This window comes from Amblyomma americanum, chromosome 1, assembly GCF_052857255.1.
Source record: "Amblyomma americanum isolate KBUSLIRL-KWMA chromosome 1, ASM5285725v1, whole genome shotgun sequence".
Taxonomy (NCBI): domain Eukaryota; kingdom Metazoa; phylum Arthropoda; class Arachnida; order Ixodida; family Ixodidae; genus Amblyomma; species Amblyomma americanum.
The window spans coordinates 235,011,372-235,038,411 of record NC_135497.1 but is presented as its reverse complement, the minus strand read 5'-3'; the positions used below and the strand labels follow the sequence as shown (position 1 = coordinate 235,038,411).

General features: G+C 47.9%; 1 protein-coding gene across 4 annotated transcripts in view; it reads left to right on the top strand.

Moving 5' to 3' along the window:
- Window positions 1–24,823, top strand: part of LOC144114786 (uncharacterized) — a 64,906-nt gene extending 40,083 nt beyond the window's left edge. Inside the window, exons 3-10 of one of the 4 annotated variants that reach the window (XR_013311127.1) lie at window positions 7,620–7,647; window positions 8,894–9,018; window positions 15,534–15,616; window positions 17,530–17,575; window positions 18,220–19,327; window positions 20,222–20,279; window positions 21,725–23,745; window positions 24,613–24,823. Coding sequence is in view for 2 of the 4 variants with exons in the window: in XM_077648739.1 (XP_077504865.1) it covers window positions 7,620–7,647; window positions 8,894–9,018; window positions 15,534–15,616; window positions 17,530–17,575; window positions 18,220–19,327; window positions 20,222–20,279; window positions 21,725–22,074 (1,798 nt within the window). In the remaining 2 variants the exon portion in view is untranslated. Of the gene's footprint in view, window positions 1–7,619; window positions 7,648–8,893; window positions 9,019–15,533; window positions 15,617–17,529; window positions 17,576–18,219; window positions 19,328–20,221; window positions 20,280–21,724 lie in introns of all 4 variants that reach the window. The other 3 variants (XM_077648739.1, XR_013311128.1, XM_077648740.1) reach the window with 3 other exon arrangements.
- The last annotated feature ends 2,217 nt before the right edge of the window (window positions 24,824–27,040 follow it).

Below are 27,040 nucleotides of genomic sequence, written 5' to 3'. Positions count from 1 at the left end.
TCAAGTGTATACGACTTCCGAGGGAAAGGGTGAGTCTAATACCTTTGCGTGTTCTTGGCAAAATAGCTATGCAAAACAACTCGCCCTCGTTGTTCCCCCTTTGCAAGATTGCGCTCAGTTTTATGAAAAGGTGCTGACGATGAAAAGAGTAGCCACCGCGCCATCCACTTTCGCCCCCCCCCCCCCCCCCCGCGTATTATATAGCTTCAGCTCCAACGCCCGCAAGGGCCAGGTGCTCCTTGGGTCACTCACTCACTCATTCACTCATACTTTATTTTCCAGAAAAACTGGACGGCCTCCTGGGCTAAAACCTAAATAAGCAGCTTGACGGGGCCCAGGAGGCCGTTACAAGCTAATGTTGCGAAGGGCAAAAGCCTAGCTTCCTACTCTGCAGCATTCTCATATGGAAGATTCGGAACGCGGTACTTTTCTGTTACGGCATACTTCAACACCGATGGCTTTTCTACCGGAGAGAGCTCCCCATACACCTATCGCTGAAGGAGGAACATGTAGTCAAACCATTTGATTTAAGGAAAGAGGGCACTGGGGAGTTCTCTTAAAGCCACAGACAATTTCAGTATGGCTCCACCGAAATAATCGTGTTGTAAAATAAAACACAGACCTAAAAACGAAGATGATAGAGAACCGCGACAACGGTCGGAGGAAACGTCTGGAGCAGCGCGGCGACGAAGTTGCGCGAGCGCTGTGCGGGTTATCCACCCGCCTCCCGCCGAACATGTCGGTACACAATTCATCTTTCACGAATGTGCCAGCGGCGTTCGCCGTCTCGCGAAGAGCGCGTTGCGCGGGCCGCGCAGACGGCTATAGGCAGGCGGCCCCCAAGGGGAGCGTTCCGGTCGCTGCGGCTATTTTGGACGCGCCGGAAAGATGCCTGCTGAGCGTCGGGTTTCATAAGCAGTGACTCAGGCAGGCACGGGCTTTTTTTCGACACAAGGGGGCCGCCTCGTAGCGGAAGTGAATTCACCTGCCGCGCGACTCCCGTCCCCCTCCGGGGTGCACGACGGCGCCTGAATCGAACGCGCTTTGAGTGCGATCTACGGGGGGCATTTTAAGTAATAACAATGCGTGGCATGTTTACGACCACAGCATAAACACGCCGCGGCTGTGAGAGGAGTCGCGTTAGAGAGCTGCATTGTGATCAGTTCGCGCAGTCGTGTGTTTAGGTACGACACGCGCTGGCTTGTCACTGCGAGGGCGTTTATATAGTTCACAGTCGCGGTAATGGAGTTCGGTAGTGGAAGGATTGGGCAAACTAGCTTAGAGCGAGAATATTTTATTTACCATGCTACCGCTCGCAGTGGGGAAAAATTTTCCGTTGCTTTACGGATCTCAGAATGGTCAAGAAAAAAAGAGGGAATGAATTATCCAAGATGAACCGCACTTATCCATTGAAGCCGTGTACAAAGTATTCGCGTTCACTACGCTAATCTTTGCGGCAAGGGCTTCCTTCGTTAGAACAATATACTGCAGCCAAGCAATATTACTACGTCTTGAGAGTAGTGCTGGCTTGGACGTTCGCAAGCTGTTATCCGTGTTCGAAGAAGCTCAGTGTACATTGCAGCTTCCATAGTTTCGTTTTTATGCGCTAGGAAGAATGGTAAAAACTTAGAAGTGCAACGTCAACTGATGAGGACGTGGCACGTAGAGCTCACCTGCTGCCGACGATAAGATGGCACGAATTTCCGACAATGCCATGCGGTGTCATTAAAAATAAATGACTGCAGCTTCCCTGCTTTGTAGGGAATCTCATAGTTCCCGCCAGTTGACCTCATAGTGCTTCCTCTTCGAAATGTCGTGCTGTTGGAATTTGTTTCTTTCCTACGGCATATACAAGATGTGATAGTCCATTTCAACCATTATAAAGACTGTGCTGCCACAGCGGCGATAACTTCGAGGCTTATGTCGGCCCGCCCAGACAGCACGGAAGGCTGCAGAGGTAACTAGAAGAGCAGCTCAGCAGTCAGTTGTAAGCCTTCATCTCGCGCACGTGACAGGACACACGCTGAAGACTGCGTATACATAATTTCATGTAAAGTCCGCTATGTGTTTCCAGGAATCTGCGACGGCGTAGCCAAAGCTCAAAATTTTTGCACTATCTGCGGAACAAGCCATTAACCATTACTTTGTTTCCAGCACGACGGGATAGACAATTCGAATGCACCTAGTAGTGAAGGATGAGTTATATGCCTCGCGTCTTGTCCCCCTTAATTGGCTAAAAGAACTCAATTAGTTTGCTCTTCTCTTCAATATCTCTTTAGTTCCCGAGCATCAACACTTCCGTCCAAGGACAGCACCACGAAACCGCTGCGTTCTTCTGCTGCGGTAACTGTCCATGGATTCGCGTTACACCTTTCTCGTTGGACAAGGCCACTGCAGAAGTCGCTTAAAATAGCTTGCACTATGAGCCTTTGTGCCCTCAAGAAGCATCGAGAAAAGAAACGGTGAAATAGGATAAAAATATCCTCTTCCTCCACTCTTTCCCAAATATCTACGTATCTGCACTAAGACTAAGGCGTATTTTCTGTCGAAAAATGCGTGCGAAAACCGGGCGGTACAGCCACGAGTGGAGTGGGAATGACCAGGCTGCGTTGACCGGCTATGAGTAAGCGCGCATCTCACTCCGTACGTGGCCGTGGCGGTTTTTTGGCAACTTCTGGGAATGGGCATGCAGAGATCTGGGGCGCAGGCCGAATTCGGGTGAGCAGCCAGAACAACTCAGACGTTCCACGTTGCGCTCCGGAAGAGGGGTGTGGGACAAGAGGACAGCCCAGGCTTAAGTCACTCTTGTGCAAAGCGGAGTAGCTTTTGTCTCTGCCTTCTCATCCGCCGCGCCGGGGATGTAGCAGCGGAGAAGTGCGGTTTGCCTGAGGTGCGCTGATTTTCGACAGCGCGCGCAACCCCTCCAACGACCAGTTGGGAGCAATCACTCTGGCGAGGGCAGGTCTGTCCCCCTCCGACGTACACGGCTCTTTTTCCGTCGCCTCTCCTCCGGGGCCTTGGCTCGTGCGCCGGAGGCCCTGGCGGAAAAGCAGCGAGAGATGAGTTTGCCCCGGGCAACCCTGGTGGGGGCTCGGAAAATATATTTTAGGACGCTGTTGTGAAGGCCTCTCCGCCTTCCCCTCTTTCCCCGGGCCGCATCAGGACCGTGCGGCCCTTTTCGCCTTCCCGGCGTTCTTTTTCAACCCCTACCTTTTTCTAGGCGGTTTTTATGGGGGGGGGGGGGGAGGATAGAGGAAGAGAGAGGGGGAGGGACTTCCTTCGCCCTCGACTCCGCGCTGGAGCCGCGTGCGGGCTCGGGGCTCAGATTCGAAGAAGGCCACCAGGCAGAAGGAAAGCAGCGAGCGCTCTTGGAAGGCAGCTCCACACAGAAGGGTTGACACGCGATTCCCCGTCCGTGCCGCAGCAGCTCCTGACTCGACTCATCAGGTGACCATATCACGCAGCTCGAGAGCTGTCAGCAGCCATCTCCTGTCGCTCGGTGTTTGGCCGCTGTCGCGGCGACTCAACATGTACCTTGTCTTGCGCTTTTAGGTTTGTCGCCACCTTTCCGTTGACGTATCGGTTTTACTGGGCTCCGCAACGCCACGTCAGGATGTTCGAGCTTCCGCCGTAAGTGTGGCCTTTTGTGTCATCTCGAGTGGCTGTGCTTTCGCTTTCGCCAACCGAAGGACGCTTTGACGCCCCCTCTCTCTCACGCTGAATGCTTTGGCTGTGAAGTCGGGCTCAAGACTGGAGGCTCGACTCTGTCACAGCCCGTCGCTGAGAGGAGGAGAGCATTTGTGTCCCGTCGTGCTCGACAGCGATGTTCTATGGCACTGTGCAAGCGAAAAAGATGTATTGGTGGCCTTGATTTAGCGAACCTGGTTCAGCCTGACTCCGTAGTGTGTACTTGGCGGACGCGTTTGACTCAAAGCGTTGGCCCTTGGATGCAGAGTCAGGAGAGCCGTGACGTCAGGAATACATTCGCCTCTTATTTTCACGTTTGAGTCAACACTGTTGAAAGAAGTAAGGCGCCGCCCAGATTAAATAAAAGCTTGCTGCCTTTAAATGTGCCTAAATCTGAGCCAATATGACGAGCGTGCTCAGGATTATTAATTTTGATACTTAAAGTCGCATTCTTGTTTTCGCTGCCTGAGCCCGAATTACTTCACGAGAACGGCAACGAATTTGTACTACTGTGCTTGGTCGAATTGAAGTATGAAATGATGTCGTTATGTGTTCCAAACCAAAAATTTTGTGATGCACGTTTTGTTGTAATGTGCAGCGGGCTTGTTGTCGGAATGCCTGGCTATTACTGAAAATTTCAACAGTAATAGCCAAGCTTCACACAGTGTTTCGCCGGCAGAATGGTAAAGCATGCAGAGATAATTGCTTTCGAGCCTAGTGCATTAGTGCAAATGTGATTCGCCACTTAGTCTACCAGCTCATATACATCTTATTTAGCAGTTGTTCGTGCTCACAATTTTCTGGGGCACTGACAAATCCGGCCAAAAGCGATGTCGAAATAGTGACCAACTATAATTAAACATTGTCTCAATTATCACGGAGAACCTATATATGTCCCATCTCGGTATCACTATGGAGATCTGGGAGGAGAAAGACGCCACCGCGGCTGAGCTGAATGATATTAAGTAGTCAATTGATTATGTGCGACGAAGCGTCTTGAACGAGCCCATAGCATATGACCTCAAACTACGGCGGGTATTGGGGCTTATGGCCGGCGCGTATTTAATAGTTTGCGCTCATGGACAAACACGGAGCGAGAGGAACGCTCGAATAGGGCGACGAGCTATCGCATCTTTGGTATGCATATCACCCCTGGGCCGCCTTAAATCTTCTGCGCATAAAGTTAGTCACACGGGAAGAAATTAAATAAGCTGTCCAGTTTATCAAAAGGTGAAGCAAGAACGCGAGGTAATTAGATGCCGCAGGACAAAATAAATGCACAAGGCTGTAGCGAGAATGAACGCAGAGCGATAAAGTCAGCACAGACATTAACGTGTGCACTGAAGAAGTGAATACGAAATTTCTTATTCTTTGTTAGTCAGGTACCTAGAATGCATGTTTATGTTGCCCAACTTTATTTGGCTATTTTTCTTTTACCTCCAGTCAAGTTTAACTCCAATGTTTGCTATGGTAAAAGCACAGATTGTACATTCGGTAGCGAAAGTCAACGGAGCACAACAGCAATGAAAGGAGAAAAAAAAAACCTTGTCGCGGCTTTGGCACGAAGCTTGTAATCGAGAAATAAACTGCTGAACTTACAGATACCATCAATAAATTCTAGAATGCATGCTGGGCTTGAGAAAAAAATATTTAATGCACTTGAAGCTCCTGAAATGCCGTAAAATTTTGCGACCGAATGTACTGAACGGGAGCAGTAATTTAAACAATTTGAAGAGCCGGTTGTGCGTTGAACAAATCCATACCGCATTAGTGAGTGGCGTTGCTCTTAGTAATGGGTTTCTTCCCAAAAACCACCCCAGCTGGCCGAGAGAAGCGCTTAATGAATTAAATTACCTTCCACCGTCAAGAAAGCGGCCGCGTGGAAGACAATTAGTGTGCTAATTGTCTGCTGCAGCATTGCGCAGCTACATAAACAGAACACTGTCCGCATTAATGAGTAAGTGATTTAAAGTTACTTCACTTACCCGCAATTCATTATAGCACACTTCACTGCCACCGCGTCGATCATAACCTGTCCGACTGCGTACCGCTGTTAACGAGAACTCGCGAGCCTCATCACTGCCATCAACTTACGTGAAAGGCGTTGTAAACAGCTTTCAAGAATTGTTATCTGTACGACATATTCCTACGTAGAGGATAATGTAGTAAGACTTCGACATCTCGAGGTTAGTGAATTATTTTGGGCAGTTTCACTTTAAAAGCCGCCTCTAGCGCGCAGCTTGTGTACCCCTTGGTTCTTGGCACACGCAACCCTTGAGTAGGGGACCCGCTGGAGGTCCAGACTCTGCAGCCATGCCTCACGGGGCGCGTGCGCCTGAAAAAGCACCCCCCCCCCCCCCCCCCCCCCGTCTCGTTACATGTTCCTGGACGGCAGCCACGTTTAATCAAGGACACACAGAGAAAAGTCGCGCCGTTGTCAGCCTTGCAGCTCACAGCATGCCTGGCCGATACCGGGAATGGGGCCCAAAACAGGCCGCCGCATTACATTTTTTTTTAGAAGATGAAGACAGGAAAGATATATTGCTGATAAGCCGACTTGCAAAGCCATATTTTGCTGTTTGTTGCGTTAGGATTGTTTACTGTTGCCTTACAATGTCTAATTAAAGTTAGCCTTCTGTGCTGAAATTAAAAGCGGGACTGAAAAAACGGTTTTTTCGAGCACAGGACCAGCTAGTAACTAGCAGTCTCTTCCGCTTTGCCTATGTGCGATCCACTGCAAACGCAATAATGTAAATTACTGATGCAATATGAAGTCGACTGCTGGAGTCCTCGCTTTTCCATGCCGGCGCCTCTAATCTGCAAAGACACTGCGTGCTCAGACGCTTTGTCACTCTATCAGGCGAGCACCTAACAATCTTGCTGCATCACATTTTGTGCGCACTGCTTGAAAAGTTGCGCGAGCGTTGAGCTGATAACATGCAGTGCGAGTCACTAACGGATACTAAGTTTCAGGTGCGTTGTGGATCTCAGTGTATACGGAACCGTTCTACTATTTCTCTTGCTGGATTTCCTCGTCGAAATATGCGATTTACGCTGCAAGAACGCTGGTTCGGCGTAAGACTCGCTTTTGTCGCACGCTTGAAAAATACGTAGCACCACCCTCCTTCCAGGCATGCCTCGGGCGCAGTATAGCGGGTTTTGGAAAGCACACGTAGAAAGCATTCGGAACCAAAAAAAAACGGGGCTCCCTGGTCCATCGCATTGGAATGAAATCAGGCGTTGCTTGTTGTGTAGCTGAATGCGAATTAAACTGCAGTTTAATTTCGCTTGTCGACCACGAGCAACGAATTTCTATATCGAGCGCAGACGGGCAACAGCGGTGACAAAAAACACAAGATCCTCCACGTTATCGTTCGACAAGTGCTTGCCAGTCATATAACATGCTAGATATTGTTCGCTCCTGTGACACTAACCGATCCTGCCACCGTTTTTTACGCAATGCAGCTCGTTTCTTCTTTTTTCTGAAGTACAAATTGAATACTGCTAGAGAAAAATCTTGCATTTTTCCGAGGCAGCGCCTTACATGCAAGGTTTGAAAGCCTTGCATGCCACAGCAAAGCACCAGTTTTTGCGCCAGGGAGATTTTCACAGCGATTTGAACCTAATGCACAGCGTAATGACCAAGGCTGACATTTGTAGTACTTGTAACCAGTATTAAAAATACCAGCACGGAGACAACACATCACTTATTGACGATGCATGAATTTTGCATTGTGGATGGTGCATGGAAGCAAATAACTTTTGAAGAGCGCCGAAAGGGCTTCTAGATCTTGCTATTCAGGGAACGTATCACTGTAAATCAAAACTGTATTCATGTGATTTGAGAAATTTTACCGCATTAGGAAAATGCAGTGCTATGTGCATATGGAAGGACAGCTATTTAAACGAAAATTTTGTCTCTTTGCTTACAGAGAAGATTTTCTCCAGAAGCCGAGAAAGGTAAGCCATTAGTCGTTTTTACTCATTACACAGGCCTATTCAGACGAAAACATGGCCAGCCTCGCAGGAGCAGTGCACACTGAAATCATAGCTTCCTTTTTTATAGGGATGTTTCGTACTTCATTGATTCCCCCCCCCCCCCCCCCACACACACACACACACACTTTCAAAGCTTCGCTGAATATGTATGTACAGTACTAGCAGCGCTAACGCAGGTTCATTGATAACCCGTTCACTATTTAAAGTGCGAAAATGCTATATTTACAAGTTGGCGTAGGTACTCTATCGTATCGTGACGGTATTCTTATTGGTAACAATAGGAAACGTACTGTTACCTTAAGTGGCCTTTGTTCTACCGTCACCATGTTGCCTCTAAGAGAATCCCTTGCCTGAAGGAAAGAATACGCATCCTTTGTTCACACGAGTAGGAAATAGAGTAGGTAGCTAGGTGGGCGGCAGCAATTTTTATTTACGTAAGCAGAAAAGTCGTCGAGGCAATTCGGCAGGGACTGCGCTTGGAGAATCTGTAAAGCTAGTGGTGGCCCATCTGTGTTCCTTCAAGTGAGCCTAACGCACGCGCACCAACGGAGAATGTTCGCGAATAACTCTCAAGTTGAACATTATGTTCCTGCTCTCTCACCTCACTCCACGTATCTATTTTGCCTCAGTAGTGAAAGCAATGAATATTAAAGTAGGCTATTCAGGTATCTGCAGTTGCAGATTTCTCATTCGCCCAATGCAACGGCACTGAAGCGCTGAGACGCACTACCGCTATCTTTTGAAAGTTTTCTTGAAGAGAGTAAAGCACCTGCATGTATAGGATCTCGTAATCGTACATTACCCGATTACATGCCATTACTCACTGGCTCAGGGTGTCCAGGCTGTTTATATGATGCTGACAGTGTAGTGTTTGTTCAATCGCCCAAGCTTTCTTGGTGTCTTGGTTGCTGGCATCTCAGCTCCAAGGGTTTTTGTTGAATTCTCTTTGCATAGACCAATTTTCAGACAGCAAAATTCGCTTTCATTAAGCCCAAGAAGGCCTTCTATTCAGCCCTAACACGGAACAGCGGAAAATCTTCTCAAATATGTCAAATACAATTCTGGGGATGGCGTTAACGCTCTTATCCTGTCGTATGAGAGACGTCTGAACTTCCGTGCTTTATCGCAGTGCGCGAAAGAAACAACAATTCTGTAGACGCCCTCAAATCTCACGCATGCGCGCACACTGCGCCCCGATTGCACGCAGGGCGAGCCCTCAACAGTGAAGGCAGTTGTGCACAACCAGTACAACTCGCCCCTGCAGCTCTACTCGCAGGAAAAAGTCGCTGAGACTTTGGCATACCACGCCCAGGCCATCACCGCCGAGGACGGGTGAGCATGTCACACAACACTGGGACGCTTATGAATCTATAGCTTTTCTGGAATACCCTGGAATTCAAAAACAGAGATACCTAGTTCCATGATAGGACAAGTTAAAGAGTGCATAGTCATTACGCAACCAGATGGTGGGGCGGGAAGCATGGGGAGCGGTTATTTTAGGCACTAAGTAAATACCAAATGAAATGGCTATTCGGCGTACCTCCAGGATGTGATTGTATCGAGAAGTCAACACGCGCTGAAAGTGACTCATGCAGAGGTCCATGAGAGAGGAGAGGAAGTGGCGTGACCTCCGCCGCTCTCACACTCTCCCATGTCCTCCTTATGTTACATCATAGATAGCATGCGCGCAGAACGCTTTTTGCGATAGCTACAAAGCTGCATGAACGTAACAGAACACTGTATACCTTGAACCTAGAACAGCGCGTAATATATGCATTCTACAAAGGAAAAAAATGAAAACATCTCCGTGAACAGTGCGCGCGTCGCAACGTCGCTCGAAATGCAGCCCGTACTTGTGCTTTGGTCCGCAGGTTATTGCGCCGGCGCGTCCAGGTTCCGCGAGTGCTACGAACAGGCATATCGCGTTCTTTCTCATTATTGCTGCAACTTTCAGCATTTTTACTGCTTGAACCGGAAAAAAAAATATTCCTACGAAGAGTAAATTTATCAAGCAATTGCGTTCGGTACCCCTCGAAGATAACGCGAAAAAATAAAATAAAAACAAGGACAGGAGAGCGAGCACAATTTTATTTCAGTGCCCATGATAATGAGTATAAAGTGTGAGTCATATGTTCAAAGATTGCCGAAAGGTCTCATCAGGGGCTGCGTCGAATGTCAAGCTTTCTCAATGCCGTTTGTAATCAAATATAACTTTGGTAACCCGAGTGGTTCGCTGCCGTATAAGGTAGCGTTCTAGATTATCTCCAGACAGCTTTCTGTTTAGTCACAGCGCAAAAACAAAAAAAAAGAACCAAAGCGAAAAAACAGACGAGAAAACGGGGCGTCTTGACAGGAGGATAACTGAAGTGCGCCGAGGTCAGTTAGTCAGCGCGGGAGGCTATAGTCGAGCGAGGTGAGTCAGTGACAAATGAGAGCACTGCTTTTTGAGTCACAAGTGGGGCGCTGGAGGATGAAACAGACGCGAAGCTTCCGTTTAAATACGTTTGAAAACGCACGAGAAGAAAAAGACGCGAAGAGGGAGGGCGATCTCCTTGCGTGCGTTTGTCTGCGGCCAGGCGGACGTCTAACGAGCACGACGACACGAATGGCGGTCGCGAAAAAGCAAAAGCAAAACAAAGACCAAATAACAAAAGCCCCGTAAATAGCGCGGTGTGTCACGTCGAAAAGGGGGTGAGCTTACGGCTCAACGATTCTGACGTTTTGCCAGACGTCGGGAGCGGCGCTACTATACAGCGGAAAGCGCGAAACATGCGCCAATTGTCGCATCGCTACAGAACGGAGCACTTTAACGCGTGCAAAGATGTGTCGCCGTCTTGGCTTTGCATGGAAGAGGACACGAAGGCGTGCGTGTGTTGATGCTGGAACGGTGGCGTAATCATCGTCTTCGCGAAGTTGGGAAACGGCTGAGTAAAGCGGACTAGAGTAGTTCATATGTAAGGAAGAGGTATTAGCCCGACAGCGTTAGAGCGGCCGTTCGGAGGAAAAGTCGAGTGTGTTGTCACATTTATTCAGGATTGGTCGAGACTGTTGTGACGTCATACGTCGAGCTGTGAATGATAGTGATGAAAGCTCTAGTAAAATTGTGACTATGTGTGACTGAAGTGTGTCTGAAAATTTATAACGGCACATAAGGATGTAAAGTAAATTAATTAAGCTTACAATTAGAAAAGTGCGGCAATTAGTTGGGAATCGGACCCATGCCTCTTGGGTTGCGAGTGAGGCACGCTACCACTAGGCCATTAAGGCAGGTTCGTTGGACTTGATTAAAAGGAGACCTTGTGCGCTTTGTGATGTATCACGGGGTCTAGTATGTCTACTGTTGCATGGTGATGAGTGTTCGCAATTAGAAATTGGCACTGATCAAGAAAGGAAGTGAAAAATACCAAATGAACGCTGCCGCATCACACTCTCAAGGCGGAGCTTAGGTGTTCCTCAAATTTTTGGAAACAGCTGTGTGCAAAGTAGACATCACGTAATGACGTTTACAAGCTGGGCTTGCTTGTGACGACCTTACGCGGACGCTGTATTGGTAGATCTGTGCTTGCCATCTTGAGTGTAAATGAGTTGATCTGGAGAAGCAGTTGCCAGCAGACAAGTACAGCGGACTTCGCCTGCGCAATAACACCCAGCCTCTCCTTTCTTGTCCGGTCCTATTCTATCCCATCCCGATTTATTCTTGCGACGTGCTCCGACAAAAGTAAAATAAAAGCGAATAAAACAGCAAGGGAGGCTCCTTCTTCAGCTGCCAAAATCAGTCGAGAACACAAAAGCAGCGCTCAGGATTTCGTGATCTTAATAATAATAATAATTGGTTTTTTGGGGAAAGGAAATGGCGCAGTATCTGTCTCATATATCGTTTGACACCTGAACCGCGCCGTAAGGGAAGGGATAAAGGAGGGAGTGAAAGAAGAAAGGAAGAAGAGGTGCCGTAGTGGAGGGCTCCGGAATAATTTCGACCACCTGGGGATCTTTAACGTGCACTGACATCGCACAGCACACGGGCGCTTTAGCGTTTTTCCTCCATAAAAACGCAGCCGCCGCAGTCGGGTTCGAACCCGGGAAGTGATCTTAACCACCAATATAGATTTAATTGTCGCTATATACAGGGTTAATTGGAGAGACATGGGAGAGGCCTTTCCCTGCAGTGGGCGTAGTCAGGTTAATGATGAATACAATATGCGACTAACCTTTTCTCTGATGGTTGCTTTGTTCCTTTTTTTACGATCTGCTGATACGACTCAACGAATCCAAGCAGGGCCAGAATACAGCTTTGTGTGCTGTTAAAAATGCCTCAAGATGAAAACCTACGACGAGTATTTTGCTGCAAAGTGAAACAACTGTCGCATTCTGGGAACTTGGATCCGTAGTTACAACACTTGTATATACACAAGCGCGTTGCGTGACTCGCAGGCGCTTGGGACGCTTGTCAGCCGTGACAGGCCTCCGAATCACAAATTGAACTTACAGTTTGTCCAACAGTTGGTTTATGCGACACCGGAAATGTCACTTTATATCACCATTACGCACAATGGCACAAGTGTCACTCAATCGCGTGCCGTTATAACGCGCAAACTGGTTTTAGAATTCGTTCCCTGATTTGTTGACTGCGGCTGCGTTTTTATGGAGGCAAAACGCTAAGGCGCCCGTGTGCTGTGCAATGTTAGTGCACGTTAAAGATTCTCAGGTGGTGGAAATTATTCCGGAGCCCTCCACTACTGCACCCCTTTCTTCCTTTCTTCTTTCACTCCCTCCTTTATCCCTTCCCTTAAGGCGCGGTTCAGGTGTCCAACGATATATGAGACAGATACTGCGCCATTTCCTTTCCCAAAAAACCAATTATTATTATAATTACTTGCACAGTCCGTTTCATGCCGGCAGGCTGTTAGAGTGCAAGCCCCTACTTTATAGAGATGTTTTTTTGCCACCCGCTAGTCTGCCTACTTTCGATTAGTCAGCCCCGCGTTCAGTACCAGAGCCTACGAACGACGTTGCTTGATGGCGATCAGCCATGATGTCACAGGCAGCAGGGGTGACGATAAAGGGGCAAAATTATAAATCGGATAATCCATCGTTACAAAACACATCCGCACTGTTAATTAAATGTCGGGACTACATTACTTACCCTTATTTCTTTTTTTTTCCTGGAATTAAAACGTTCTTGAAAAATGAACGGTGGAGCAGAACTTTGATTTGCGTTGTTACTTTGCTTTTATGCTTGCGTCTGATAAGAACTGATGCGAGAAAATGTGTCATCGCCGTATCTGTAGCAATCTTTCTTTGGCGCACGAAGAGACTTATTCGACATTTTAATTCATGTCCGCGTCAGCACGAAAAATAATTGTTATAAAATTTCACGTGCTTAAAGGTTCCCTGAAAAGGGTGTTTGAGATTGGCTATAAATTGCCTGCATTATGTTAAGTACAGGCCACCGCGCGTTCATGCCGCGTACGAGACATAGAAAGGGAGCGGATGAATACATTTTTAAATTCTTGCTTTCGCGCCTCGCGGCCACCAGCAGCGCCGTGCTTTTCGCGCAAAACCTGGCATACGACGTCATGTCGTGCAAGTGACATCAGCAGCCGGGGGTCATTGGTTCGCCGCGTTCGCCGCGCCAACTCTTTCAGACGTCTCGCAGCTACCAAGGCCGCGGCCACTCCGGATGGTTAGGAAGCTCCTCCCCCCACGTGGAAAATGAGCGGGTGGGGCCAGCGGATGAGCGCCGACATTTCAGCGTGCAAAAATTGAGGAGAGGAGAGGGAAAGGCGCGAAGACGCGGAAATTCGGTTTTGACTGCATATAGCTCAGCTATCACAATACGCATAAAAAAAATCTTGCTCGTGGATATCTGTGAAGCGGCGTCCTTTAACACGGCAGGCATATTGTACCTTTGAGAGCCCCTTTAAATGCAATTTAGAGCGCCATGAACACTGAGACTAAAGTTAAATGTTGATGTTTGGAGAAATTCTCGCGGTGTCTTGGCATTACAATGAAAATTTTAACACTTGTTTTCAGCGTTCCGAATTCAGTACACGTTGTCTTTCTGAAAGGCGCAGGCAATCCGAAGACAGTAGAGATGCGCTTGCATCGGCAACCGAGGGAAAGGCACACATTTTTTCGTCCTGTTAAATTTTATGCACCAGATGCAAACAACAGTGCCATTTTACGGTGGCTTCAAGGACGTCTGTCTCTGGAAATTCAGCGCTAAAATTGAGCACATTAAAGTTAAAGAGAATTTTTAGATGATTAATAAGTTCAATTCAATTCAGTTTTATTTCACTATTTATGGTTGTAGCTCTTGGGCAAAAATGCACGTGTAGCCGATCCCTGTGGCTTCAGATATAAACCGCCATAATCGTTCAAGATTGTGAAAGATCCTGTATTAATGGCAGCTGGGGTGGGGGGAAGCTTCCAGAAAAAAAAAATATTATCGGACATTCAGGGCATCGAGTTTCACCCAATTCCCTCAGCCGTCATGTGATTTGCAGCCTGCGCTCTTTCCTGTCATAGCGCGAAAAAAAAAATGAAGAGTAATTTTGTTTATTTTCCTCTATATCCTGTGTGTATAGCGCGTCTATTCTTGCCGTCTGTTTTCTTTCAAAGCGAAGGCTTTACTGGCCGCGAACTTGCGATTTCGCCGTAGCAGTGCTTAGAGGAGGCACATGACGTCACAACGTGCGCCTCGTCGCGGATATTTTCCTCTCTCCCTCTCTCGCTTCCTAGTCACTACTGCGCATGCGCCACTAGTAGCACCAAGCCACAAGTGTACCGCCGCTGCGCAGCGCAGCGCAGCGTCTTTCCTCAAAATCCAACTTTCAATTTTCAGTTTTCTCTTTCTTCTTTCCATCCCTCCTTTATGCCTTCCTTTACGGCGCGGTTCGCGCGTCCACCGAGATATGTGAGACGGTTACTGTGCCATTTCCTTTCCTCAAAAACAAAACAAGTGAGCCGACGGCGTTCATAGGGTTCATTGGCGTTGACAACTTACCAAAGGCCGTTAATTTTCTCGAAAGGGAAGGCGCACAACCGGCTCCGTGGGTCAGTGGAGACCTAAATCTCGATTTCATGTACGTGGCGTTGGTGCACAACTGCAAAAGCCTGATTTGATTGCGTTCCGCACACTGGATAAGCAGCGCGCCCTCCCTGCCACCCTGGGAGCTGGCATGCAGTTAATGGTGGATCGAGAGAGATTGATCACCAAATGAATGCTGCGGCCTAGCTATTGCTGCAGTCCCGCATGTCAGCCACAACGCTGTCAGCGCTAATGCATTCAGGCAACATCTCTCGCTCACCACCGCCACATGTATCAAAGCACGAATGAGGCGTCCGCATATCCAGGGAGCCAGTTATGCGCCCTTCCTTTCCTCAAAGCCAGCCGTCTAGAACATTGTCAACGCCAGTGAACACAGTGAACGCCTACATCTCCCGCTTTGTATATCCCGGATTAGCTGAGCTAATCCGAATTAATTTTTTTTATCCTTGTTTCACTTTTTCAGATGTAAGCGGCCCCACCTTTTGTGTGTAGGGTCACCTTCTTCTCCCTTATCCTCTAAAAATACACCTCAGTCTTGTACTTGGCTTGGATACGTTCGGTACTTCCACTGCGTTCATGAGGCCACGGAGACGCTGGGCACTCGACGTCGTGCAGTGGCCATAGTTAGGGAGAAACAGAACTAATGCAAGAGTGATGTTGTATTATGGGGTTTAACATCCCAAAGCGACTCAGGCTATGAGGGACGCAAATGCAACAGTGAGGAGGTCTCAGTTCGACTGTGCATCGCAAGCCTTCATTCCCACTACGTGCTAGAACAGTGTAAATCTGCCTGCAGGGTCAACGACATCCAACCCGTGGGGCTGCCCAAGACTCTCGTTCGCTCCGCTGTCCTACAGGCTCTGACCGAAGACGAAACAGGTGTGCCACAGATCAACATTTTATTGCCAACGAAGTGCAACTCTGTGCTCACTACTAAGGCGAAAACATTACTAGTCCCATTGCAAGAAAATCCGGCGGTGTGTGTGTGTGTGTGTGTGTGTGTGTGTGTGTGTGTGTGTGTGTGTGTGTGTGTGTGTGTGTGTACTCGCAGATGGTACTGGAAATCCCGGCGATGGCAAGAAAAATAAGGTGACGTCATCAAGCGGCCGTATGACGCACGCAGCAAGCCGAGCACCGCCACGTCAGACAGTTCTGTACATGTCTTTCGTCTATATACTGTCACCACTCGCCGATATGAATGTGGGGCCAGTTTTCCCGTCATTCGTACCAAAATTGTGACGCAGCCGTTTCGCGTGTAGCGTTCCGGGTACTGTCATACCATTTCTTGGCGCATCTAGCTTGCATGTGCTAATCAAATCGGTGGCTAGCTTGCGACAGTGATTCGAACAGGCGATATATGCACCTTCAATTGTATGCCTTCCCAGACTTTCGTATCAAAATTGTGATGGAAACATTCGTCGTAAAGCGTTCCGGGTGGTGCCATACGCGCTCGTATGCGTGTTTGTGTGGTGTGTGTGTGTGTGTGTCGGTGGGTGTCAGTCGGTGGGTGTCATTTGCTGCTGCGTGAGGCGGAAGCCGTGGCGGAGTTTTAAAGAGTTTTTGGTCATTCATAATAGCCTGAGTTAATAACATCGCTCCATTCACAATAAAACACTCACTAACGTTTCCATCACAGTTTTGAGCATCTGCTATGATTTTGTTAATTAAAACCGCACTCTAATTACAAACACCAAGATGGATAGATCGTTATAAAAATGAAAGCGCGCGTGACGCAGAGCATAAATGCGTTCTGTAGTGTCAGATAAAGACTGTGCTGCGTATATCCCGATCCCAGGCTCTAAAGGCAACAACTTGCTGATTATTTCCTCATTCCACCCGCTTTGCAGACTGCGCAGCAGTGCGAAACCGTTCGTTAATCTCAAAAGCATCGAACAGAGGTTAAGGCATGCTTGTGTCCCTCGGCCAGTGAGAGCAACTAGGACTTCGTCTATTAAAAAAAAAGTAGGAGGACCAATAATATCTGGATTGCACATCATGCGATGCAGTAACCAATTTCAGGGCCGGAAAGCAAATCGCAGGGCTCCTCGGCGCAGCAGTGCGCGGTAGCGAAAACTGCGAAACAAGAAAGCCCTGCCCCCCACCACACCGTTGCGCCGCAGAGCTGCCGCCGTCGCTGGCCCGGAATGTCTCTGGGCCAAAATAAACCCGCTGTTGGGCCGAGCCCAAGGAAAGACGCCGGCGCGACGCGACGCAGTGCGCTAAAACCAGCCCCGGAATGCGCGCTCACCCGTCACCGGCACCGCTCGGTCCTAGCCCCAGTGTTTTCGAAGCCGCGCCATTGGGGATCACTTTCCCCAATCGTCCGTTTACCTTTCTCTTACCGCCGCGTTCGCGCTTGAGGTTCGATGAACGTACGGCCAAGCTGTGACTGAAGTTCGCCGCTTGTTTTGAGAGGTAACGGTGCTATGGAGCACGCAGTTTTGAAAGCTACGTTTGGCACTGATCCTTCGTCGGTGATTGGGCGTGGTTATCTGTGCGGAGCCACGCGTTAGCGCAGGCGAGGGATGACAGAGCCTGCTTCGGAAGAGACGAAATCTTGAGGTAGCACCGATACACATCTTGCTCTTGCAGGAAAGCTCTAAAAGAAGCCATATAAGCTATTGATAATTCCACATGCTTGCGAGCGTACAGACAGAAACTGTGCATGCGCTCAGCCGTGTATGCCTATGTATGCCTGTCTATGCCTCTGGGTATGCCTCCTCACCCCCCACTCCCCAATTAACGAACACAGAGGAGTTTCCTGCGACGCTTATACCCCACCTATTTTTCAGGTGCAAACCCATATCGAACTGCGAACGGGACGACTGTGGTGCAGAGGTAAGTTGTGGATGACATGTGCACTTTATATGCCACATGGCAAATCTTCGAATTAAAAAAAGACGTACATGCCCATGGGGTTTCAAGACAGCAAGGAAGAACGTATTAGGCGCACCGAACACGGTAAACAACTCTTCCAGTGGATAATATCGCTATACTAAAAGCTTTTGTAGTGTACGTAAAAAAGATATATTGAACAACAGATTAGAGGAAGAGCCCGTGTTCATTTGACGGAAATCTTTTTCACCCCAAAATCAGCTAATGTAATAAAGGCCTTGTTGTGCCGCAGTTCTGAGCCGAATTCGTAATGACCTTAGGTTACCTTTTTCAAAAGCGAAGTAAACGCAGAAAGCAGCATAGAGAAGTGGGTGCCTGTCTTATTCTATGCCTGTTCAGTCCAGTAAACGAGCGCTCTTACAAACAGTGCTAAAAAATGTGATAAAAAGAAATGACAGAGGTGAACGGAAAAGAAGGCAAAGACAGAGCGAAAAAAATTGTGTTTTTGATGGCGCCTTACTAGGGTCGTATCCTTGAACAGCCTTGAACTGCCTGCCGATTCCTGAGCTCAAATTTCGCAATGGTACACTAGGCAATCCGAGTGCCCAACAGGTGTCGACTACCGCTTTGTATTTTGCTACATGCAGGGCTACTGCGCCTCCAACTCCTCCACCCAAACCACGGCCTCCATCCTATAGCAGTGGTTCACCACAGCCAGAGCGGCCTTACTCTTCGTCTGGACACCACGTGACCTTCTCTAACCCGGTAACTCCCGGTACGCCTCCGGTACAGCAGCACCACACCTACATACCGCCGCCACCTCCGCTGCATAGCTACCAACAACCCAGCTACCAGCAGCCGAGCTACCAACAGCCGAGCTACCAACAGCCGAGTTACCAGCAACCGAGCTACCAGCAACCGAGCTACCAGCAACCGAGCTACCAGCAACCGAGCTACCAGCAACCGAGCTACCAGCAGCAACCGGCGAGCTACCCGACGCAGCACGCGCGTCAGAGCAGCTACGAGGAGGCCGACCGGCGCCAGCAGCAGATCCGGGAGGCCGAGTTAAGGCAGCGCCAGTACGAGGAAGAGCGACTACAGCAGGCCCAGTACGAGGAAGGTCGCTTCCGTCAGCCTCCGCAGGACTTCCGGCGTGCGGAGTACGACGCTGAGCAGAGGAGGCTTCGCGAAGAAGAGGAGCGCCACCAGCGCGTATTTCGTGAGGAGGAGAAGCGGCGTCAGCAGGAGGAGCAGGAGCGCAAGCGGCGCCAGGAGCAGCAGGAGTACGAGCAGTACCAGCAGCACCAGCAGCAGTATCAGCGATACCTTGAGGAGCAGAAGCGCAGGGACGACGAGCTGAGGCGGAGGAACGCTGGGCAGCAGCAGCAGCAGCAACAGCAGCAGCCGCACCATCAATACCACCAGCAGCAGCAGCAACACCAGCAGCAGGAGGCCGCCAGACGTACGCAGCTCGAAGAGCAACAGCGAAGGGCCCAACAGCAGCAGCAGCAGCAGCGCTACCAGAACGTCCAGCGTGAGCCGCTGAACGTGCAGCGAGCCCAGGAGGAAGCCCAGAGGCGCTACCAGCCGAGCACAGCCGTGGCCAGTTCGCCACAGCACCAAGAGCAGGTGGGCTCGCAAGCGCAGCGCTGGGAGAGTAGGATCTGGGAGGAGCAGCAGGCCAGGATGCCCGGCACACCCCTAGGATCGCCCTCGGTCTCGCGCCGGGCGCGCGACAACGTGTGGCCGCCAAAGGTGGGTGAGGCCCCTGCGCTGCGGACCTTCGCGCGAAAGACACAGGCCGTTCCTCGGCAAGACCAATGAGTGATTAGCTGCAGGAAGACGCTATATATTCTTGGGCCTTCCAGTAAGCTGCATGCGGTGAAAGGAATGCATTTTCTGGTTTGGCGGAATGCAATTATAAAGTGATAAATTTACCAAGTACAAGATCAGATGAAGTGAAGAAGCAGTCACCGGTCATAGTCAATATAAAGAATTTTCAAAACATATGCCGGATTTCTGATCACAGTGATGGGGACAAGAACTATTGCGTATCTATTTGCGGAGGCTGACATAATGACTTTTTCATTTGACCGCATGATGCCTGACCAGGCCAATTTCCATCCAACCTTCGACTATCAACCGGATGATTCGTGAAGCTTTGCATGCGTGGAATCAATTCGTTTTGGTGCCTTAGATATTGTCATGATGGCGAAGAGATTGTCGAGCGGCCCTATCGTTTAATGTGTAACTGAACATGCGTGATAACTGCACAGGAAACCGGTTTCAGATTTTTCTTTCGTTAGATTCCCGTATACTTGAGTTCAAGTGAACAGCCCCAACTGTGGGAAGCCAGCAGAACATCTGTGCCAAACAGCTTGTAAAGCTGCGAAGCACGATCAGAAGCGTAACAAGTTGCGCGAAACGATTTTGCATTTATCCTAAGCGGATAACGTGTACCGCGAAACTTTTTGTTATGGCGTTATGCTAGCCGCAGAGCAATCGATACTTAATACTTCCCATGATTTTTCTCTCACGGATTGTTTAGATCCTTGCATACCACTTGTAAAAACATTGGTTTTTTTTTACCGAGTGAGAAACGTTGTGCAAGATTCTAGTTCTGAAGCACATTTTCTTTCTGATTTTCAGGAGTCGAGTGTGCGATGGACACCTAAGACGGGATTTTCTCCGCAACTGGCACGCCAAAGTTAGTGCAGAATTGAATGTCTTACAAGTAGTTCATTTGACAACTAATCTTTAGTGCTGCGTTATGTGGTTTCAGTTTTTATTTAAAGTAATCTTTATTTTCTTGCAGATTTATCATATGTCCATGCACAACATGCACACACACACAAAACGTTCAAACTTGTCTATTGTCAAAGAGGATCCATTCACTTTTTGATGAAAATAATCCTTCGGTCACTACACTATTCTCATCAGTTTGAGGCTTTATGCAAACAGTGCTTAGCAAGATAAAATAAAACAATATGCACAAACAATACAACCACAAAAGCAATGTTATTGTTAACGTAGCCAGAAAGCTTCAGTAATTTGTGACGTAGACGGAAAACCTAAAAAATTTCCAACTTTTTTTGTATTTTTCTGCACGAAATTCGAAGAGTAAGTATTAATGTTGGGTGATATGTTTCGACGAGCTTCCTGCGCATCTTCTCCTTCCTCCTTGTCTTATTAAAAGTGGATGCCTCTTTCGTTCAAATTGTGTTTTCTTTTACTAATGACTGCGGTCACACAAGACCGTTACAACATGCTGTAGTCTGGTGTCCAATGGACTATATTGTGGGGATTTTGTATTAGCCTTCTTTCCGACATATTAACACCGAGTTCCTGCGAGCGTTATCCTTTTAACCTACAGCCTATAATTTTTTTAGTTGGCTTTACATGCAACTAACACGATGGCTTGCTTTGTAAAAAGTGTAGAAATGACATGTTTGTTTTCATCTATCCCGTCTTTGACGTTAGTAAAGAATTAGAATATCTTTCAGAAAGATTTCAGAAACAGCTTAATACTGTTTTCCGCTTCAAATATAGCCATATAAATTTTACTCGCACCTTTAAGATATAGGCAAGCTGCTACAGAACTCTGCCGTTGTGCAGCACATGCTTATTGCTTATTGTTTTCTTTGACATTTTGCAACATGCCGTTTGGGTGAAGCGGAATGCATGCGCAAAATTTGATTTTGTTATGTACCTTTAGATCGCACGTAGTGTTGTCAGGCGTGCGTTCAAAATCTCAGGAAATATTGGCTAGTTTTCGCTCCTTGTGCCCTTTCTTATCCACCGCTCAGGTCTATTGGTCCAAGCTGCAGGTAACCTCACAGTGATTTCTGTCCGTGCACGCTAACTTCCCTCGCTCGCGAATCTGTGCGGGCTTTTTTCATTGCCACAGCATTCCTTTTGGAACAAAGCAATAATTCACAAATAAAGACGCGTTGAGGTTTCGTTTCCCTTGTTACAATCTTGTCCTTTTCTTCGTTTCTTGACTTCATTTTTGTTATTAATTTTTCATTTCTAGTAATGTCATCTTCAAGTGACAGGAAAACAAACTTTAAACTTGCCTCGAGGCTGCTTTTCCATCTGCGGCCATACTGAAGCAAGCGCTGTTCCTGGCACGCGTCTTTCTTCATCGTCCAGGTTCGCAAGGTGCCAAGCAGTTCGTATGGCCACCGCCGAAGACCGGCGTGGCCAACGGAGACGAAGGCTTCCCGTCTCGTCCCCCCAGCCGCTCGGCCGTGAACGCGTGGCACCCGGCGTCGCCGACGTCTGGCACGCGGACGCCGCCCTTCGCCCGGTCGCCCTCCCTGGGACGTCGCACGCGTGACATCGCCTGGCCGCCGCCACAGGCTGATGCATCACCGAAGTTCGTGCCGCGGCCCGTGAGCCGCACCGGCCTGCACCGGCCCGACGAGTTCATCCACCAGAACGCCAGCTGTGGTGTGCCACCAACCTACAGGCCACCGCCAAACTCCTCCCAGTACCTGTAGACGTCGCCACCGACCACCCGCCCTTTCCTTTCGAGCCGTAGGGTTCCCCTACATCCCCCGCTGTAGGAGATGTGCGGGAACACTACAACTCCTCCGCGACCTAACACTGCGTGCGCGTATCCCCTGCACCCTTCTTCCTTTCGCACCGCGCACGCACCTCCACACACCACGGCCTCCTTACCGCGCGCACACTCTACGCTGTGCTGCATAATAAAGCACACTCGCGGACAGATTCCTGCGGTGCTACATCGCTCTGGCTTTGTATTCCAGCAGTAGTGCACACGTTTCCTGCCTCCTGGTCAGCATGCTATCACGCATGCTCTGCCCATAATAGCCGTTCCTTCTGGTTTCGCTTCATGAAATTACGTAAGGTCTTGAAGGTAATGCATTTGCAATCAAATCCTTTTGACGTGGTTCCCCGTCTGCCTCTACGGGCGAAATTTCTTCAATTTAAAGCCTTGCTATATGTCAGTTACGCAAGAGAGCCAGTCAGCGCGCAGAATTGGCGAAGTGACTGTTGGTAACCCGTGAACTTCAATCGAGTTGACTTCGCGCAAGTTACCTTGCCATGGAAATTCTTGCCTCACATAAAATTATAATCAGCGGAGTTCTCTTCAAGGGCACCGTGCAAGCAGGCCGTGGTCTGTGGAGCCGTTTTACAACCAGCGTGATGGACTAGAAAGATATGGGAAGTGCCTACATACGCGTCGTCGATGGTGCATTTTCTCCACGAGGTATAGCTTCTGTCTGAAAATTATGCGACTAGATATTGCCGTGAAGGAAACGGGTACATTCTTGGGCCAAAACAACTGCTTGTGACGGAAACGCCGCGGGATGTTGAGAAATAGGCAGGAACGCGCAGAACTTGATCAGTGGAAAATATTCTTAGACAGGGAATTCCTCAGAGATGCATATGACCTACTTTGGTCACTTGAGTCTGGCTACTCGGGACTAAAGCCCTGACGGGGCGGCGTGAGAGCATGCACCATGGACGTCGCCATTTCGCGCTGCAGACGCACTTAAGTTTGCACATTGCGGAGAGTCTATGTTGTATTAGCCGAAGAACGAAGAAGTTTGTTTCCCATGACTCGTGCAATGCAGTAAGTGTGCTGCTGCATCGCGGAAGTTGTTAATTTGTGTTCTTGCGCTTTTTAGAGAGACGTTTATGAGATGACGGAGTTTTCGCTGCTTATTTAAGTTTTTCTGTGTTATAGGCCCGCCCACGGCGGTTTGTACATGCTTTCTCCGGCGTTTCTGATGTTCTATTATATTTTGTTCTGAAATGAAGCCAATTTACAAAGCACAGCGTACACACGGTTATGTCCTGCGAACTTGTACTTAAATAAAAGCAAGCTATCGCAAACCATACATGCAGACGTTAAAAAGCAAAAAGCTGTGATATCGTAAGAAACTGCGACGTGTTTCTACATTTTGGCTGTTGACACCGATAACATTTCGCGAAAGTGTCGTGATAGCGTAACATCCTGCGCTCTCTTGCAGCCCCGCATTAAAAGAATAAAAGGGGAACGTTAGTGTGTACATAGAGCGACATAACCGGTTTTTAACTGCACATAATTTGCCTCAATCTTACTAAAATGTACTAACTCTGACTCAGGACCAGCGGGGACACAGCTCACGCCTTTACCATGCGGTGTGCAGTCCTTGTTAAAGGTAAATATCATTCGTGGCCTTCTGCAGAACTGATGGCGCAAAATCATGAGCGGAATAAGCTCACTTTCTCGCGTAATTTTAGTGACCTCCCTCCACGAAGCCGAAATAATGCACCGGCAATAAGCCAGTTCACAAAGAACGAAACAATTTATTTAGCGAGCGGACTTTCTAACGTTTTGCTACTATGTGAACGGTCTTAAGTGACTTGCACAACTGCAGAACTACTAGTGTTTTTTTTTTCTGCTAAAAACATTAATCTGTGCATTCTAACAAAAAATGAGATCTGTTTGAGAACATATAGCTTCTTGTGCTCGTGTGCGTCAAATATCTGAAGTGTGGAATGCTTGATATAATGCATCTGTCTGGGTCTGCAAGAAAGAAGGAAAGCGTGTGAAACGATTTAACTGAAGGAAGCAAAATGAGATGGCTTTTGCACGAATGTGGACGGTATTCATTAGGTCTGACAGAACCTTCTCTTAACATTATTTACTAACAAAGAATATTTAAATCGAGATATTACGTTATAAATATTCTTGATCGAAGGAAATATATGCTATCGTAATAGTGTTTCTTCTGTGTGAGTTTATGTGTGAGGGTTTTCATTATTATTTAATATAACGTTTTCTAATGCTGTGATTAGATATTTACGGTGTGTTTTTCAACTAACCGGTGGATGGTATTTCTAGTCAGTGAACGTAGTAAAATATACTCTCTCGGTGCAGTTTCCGCGTACGGACAGCTTGTGCCTTAGCTTTGCAAGAGCTACACAGGCAGCTTTTTGACATTTTTTATTTTAGATTCTTCTTCCTCTTTCCCCCTTTCTTACTATCTCTCTCCTTCTTTTCTCTCTCTTTCTCTCTTCCACAGTCGGGACGCCGCATACGTTCGTGATGTGCGACCTGCGACCTCTGTCAGAGAAAGAAAACGAAAATTAGACAATGCTCTTGCAAAAACGCGTTCAAAATGTCAAAGCTTAGACGAGCACACATTTTTTTTGTTATACGCCTGAATTTTTGTTTGGGTGCTGTTTTTTATGTTGATGTTTGAATAAATGATCAAAAAGTCTTCCGATTGTTCAGCTCTTTGTCTCCTCTGATTTTATAAGTCAAGCATGCCTGAAGAAAATTGATGACATGACGGGTGTCCATTGGACAGCGTCGCAAAAGGAAGCGAAGATAAGGAGCGTTCCTCGCATCCCATTTCAACCATTGACAAATGCCAAAGACAACTACAGTGCAAAGAATTTTTGTTGCTCATTACTTCTTCAACTATCAATGAACAAAAGCAGCAGCTTAGACAACAGCTGCAACGGCAAATGAACAGGAGCGATGCATTCCTTCTCTGCCTAGTCAGTACTCCAGTGCAACTTCTTTCAACACTCAGGACAATAGACCCAGATTTTACGAATGGGATTAAAAGACAACATCCTCTATGCTTATATGCGGTCGATGTCAGCTCCTAGCTGTCGAATTCAAGCCTGCATTGTTTAGCTAGATGATTAAGGGGAATCGCTTCTTCTCATGGGTCAACAGGATATGTGAACACCTCACTAGAGTTTCACGTAGGGCATGCCATCTCTAAGAGAGGCTGCATGACAAGCACCATTTCGTAACAGAAGAATAACGGGAATTTATTTGTGGGATGGTTTAGAGAAACAGGCATTTCGTTTCCTAAACAGAGGATGCTTCCTCAGAACTTTCCGCCAGTAGCATTAGCGACTACGCTGTTTAACGAGCGATGCCCCGAATGCAATGATGGGTGAAGAGGAAAGGGGAGAGGGAGGAGGGATTGTGGTTGAAGACCGATGCCATCGTAATTACCGATCAGTTATAAAAGCCCTTGTGTCGATAAAGTTGGTTATGCCAATGCAAACCAAGCTTTGTGTGCTGCCGGATCCCGGCGAATATCGCCGAGGGCCAGTGGGGCTGGGCTAGTCAAGGTGCAACCAAATTAGAAAAAGCTGAATGAATGAAAAGCGCGAACATGCTAACTCACCAGAAAAGGAGTACGCCACCCTGGTGTAATACTTAACCGCAACCTCGTAGATAAATCTTTCACCAGTTGCCACGGTGGCTCAGTGGCTCAGTGGCTATCGGCTACTGACTTGAAAGACGCGGGTTCGATGCCGATCGCGGCGGCCGCATTTGGATGGAGGCGAATGCTAGAGGTCCGTGAACTGTGCGATGCCAGTGTATGTTAAAGAACACCTGGCGTTCTGGAGGCCTCCACTATGACATTACTCATAGCCTGAGTCGCTTTGGGACATTAAACTCCATAAAAAAATTGTCCCACCTTATGCTCGAACATAAGCCCTCAGCAACAGCGGCGCCATTGGCGGCAGCGGCGGTCAGACCATCAGCCACCCTTGGATACACACACCTTGCCATTGGAAAGAGAGCCTAGCAAAATTTAATGCAAGACCTTTATTGAATGTGACTGGCCTATTTGCACTGTTTGAGACGCTATCGGGGATTAAATAGGATGTCGTCGGGCTTAACGAGGCTATAAGAGCTGACGACATGTAGTACGCATTATGATCATCAGCCTAACTGGGTGCACTGAACGACAAACGGCTTTCCCACTGACTACCAATTAACTCTGTCCTGCGCCTGCTGCAACGACCTTATCCCTGCAAACCTCCTAATCTCATCGCTACATCTTACTCTCTGCTGCGGCCTGCTACGCAAGATGGGCAGAGGTGGATTTGACGTACCTCTCAGCGACAATATTTACGAAATCTGTACGCCTTAATTCACTCCATTAGCCTGCGGTACCATCGGTTATCTTCCTTTCGCATTACATGCCTTGCCCATGTCCATTTTTTCTTCTTTATTTCAGCTAGGATATCACTAACTCCCGCTTGTTCTCTGACCAACTTTGCTCTCTTTCTGTCTCTCAACGTTACTCCAAACATTTTTCTTTACATAGTTCACTGCTCTGTCCTGAACACAATTTCAACCATTTAGTTAGCCGCCAGATGAAATGTATTATTACAGGGTGATCAAGATTAAGCTTTACGTGTTTCTTAAAATTATGCACTGAGTGGTACAGTACGTGAACTCCACCTCTTCCATTAAGTTATGAGGCCAGAGGGACACAAAGAGAGATGATGATTTTCATCATCATGTATCGAAATTATTATAATATATAAACAAACTTTTTAGACACTGCGGCTAGCGTTAATGCTTATGTTGTAAATATAGAGGCACATTGCTAGACTACTAAATTTGGTAGAACTCTTATATAGCACGCGTGTTCTGAGATATTCGCCCCCAAATTTCCCCTTATTTCGCAT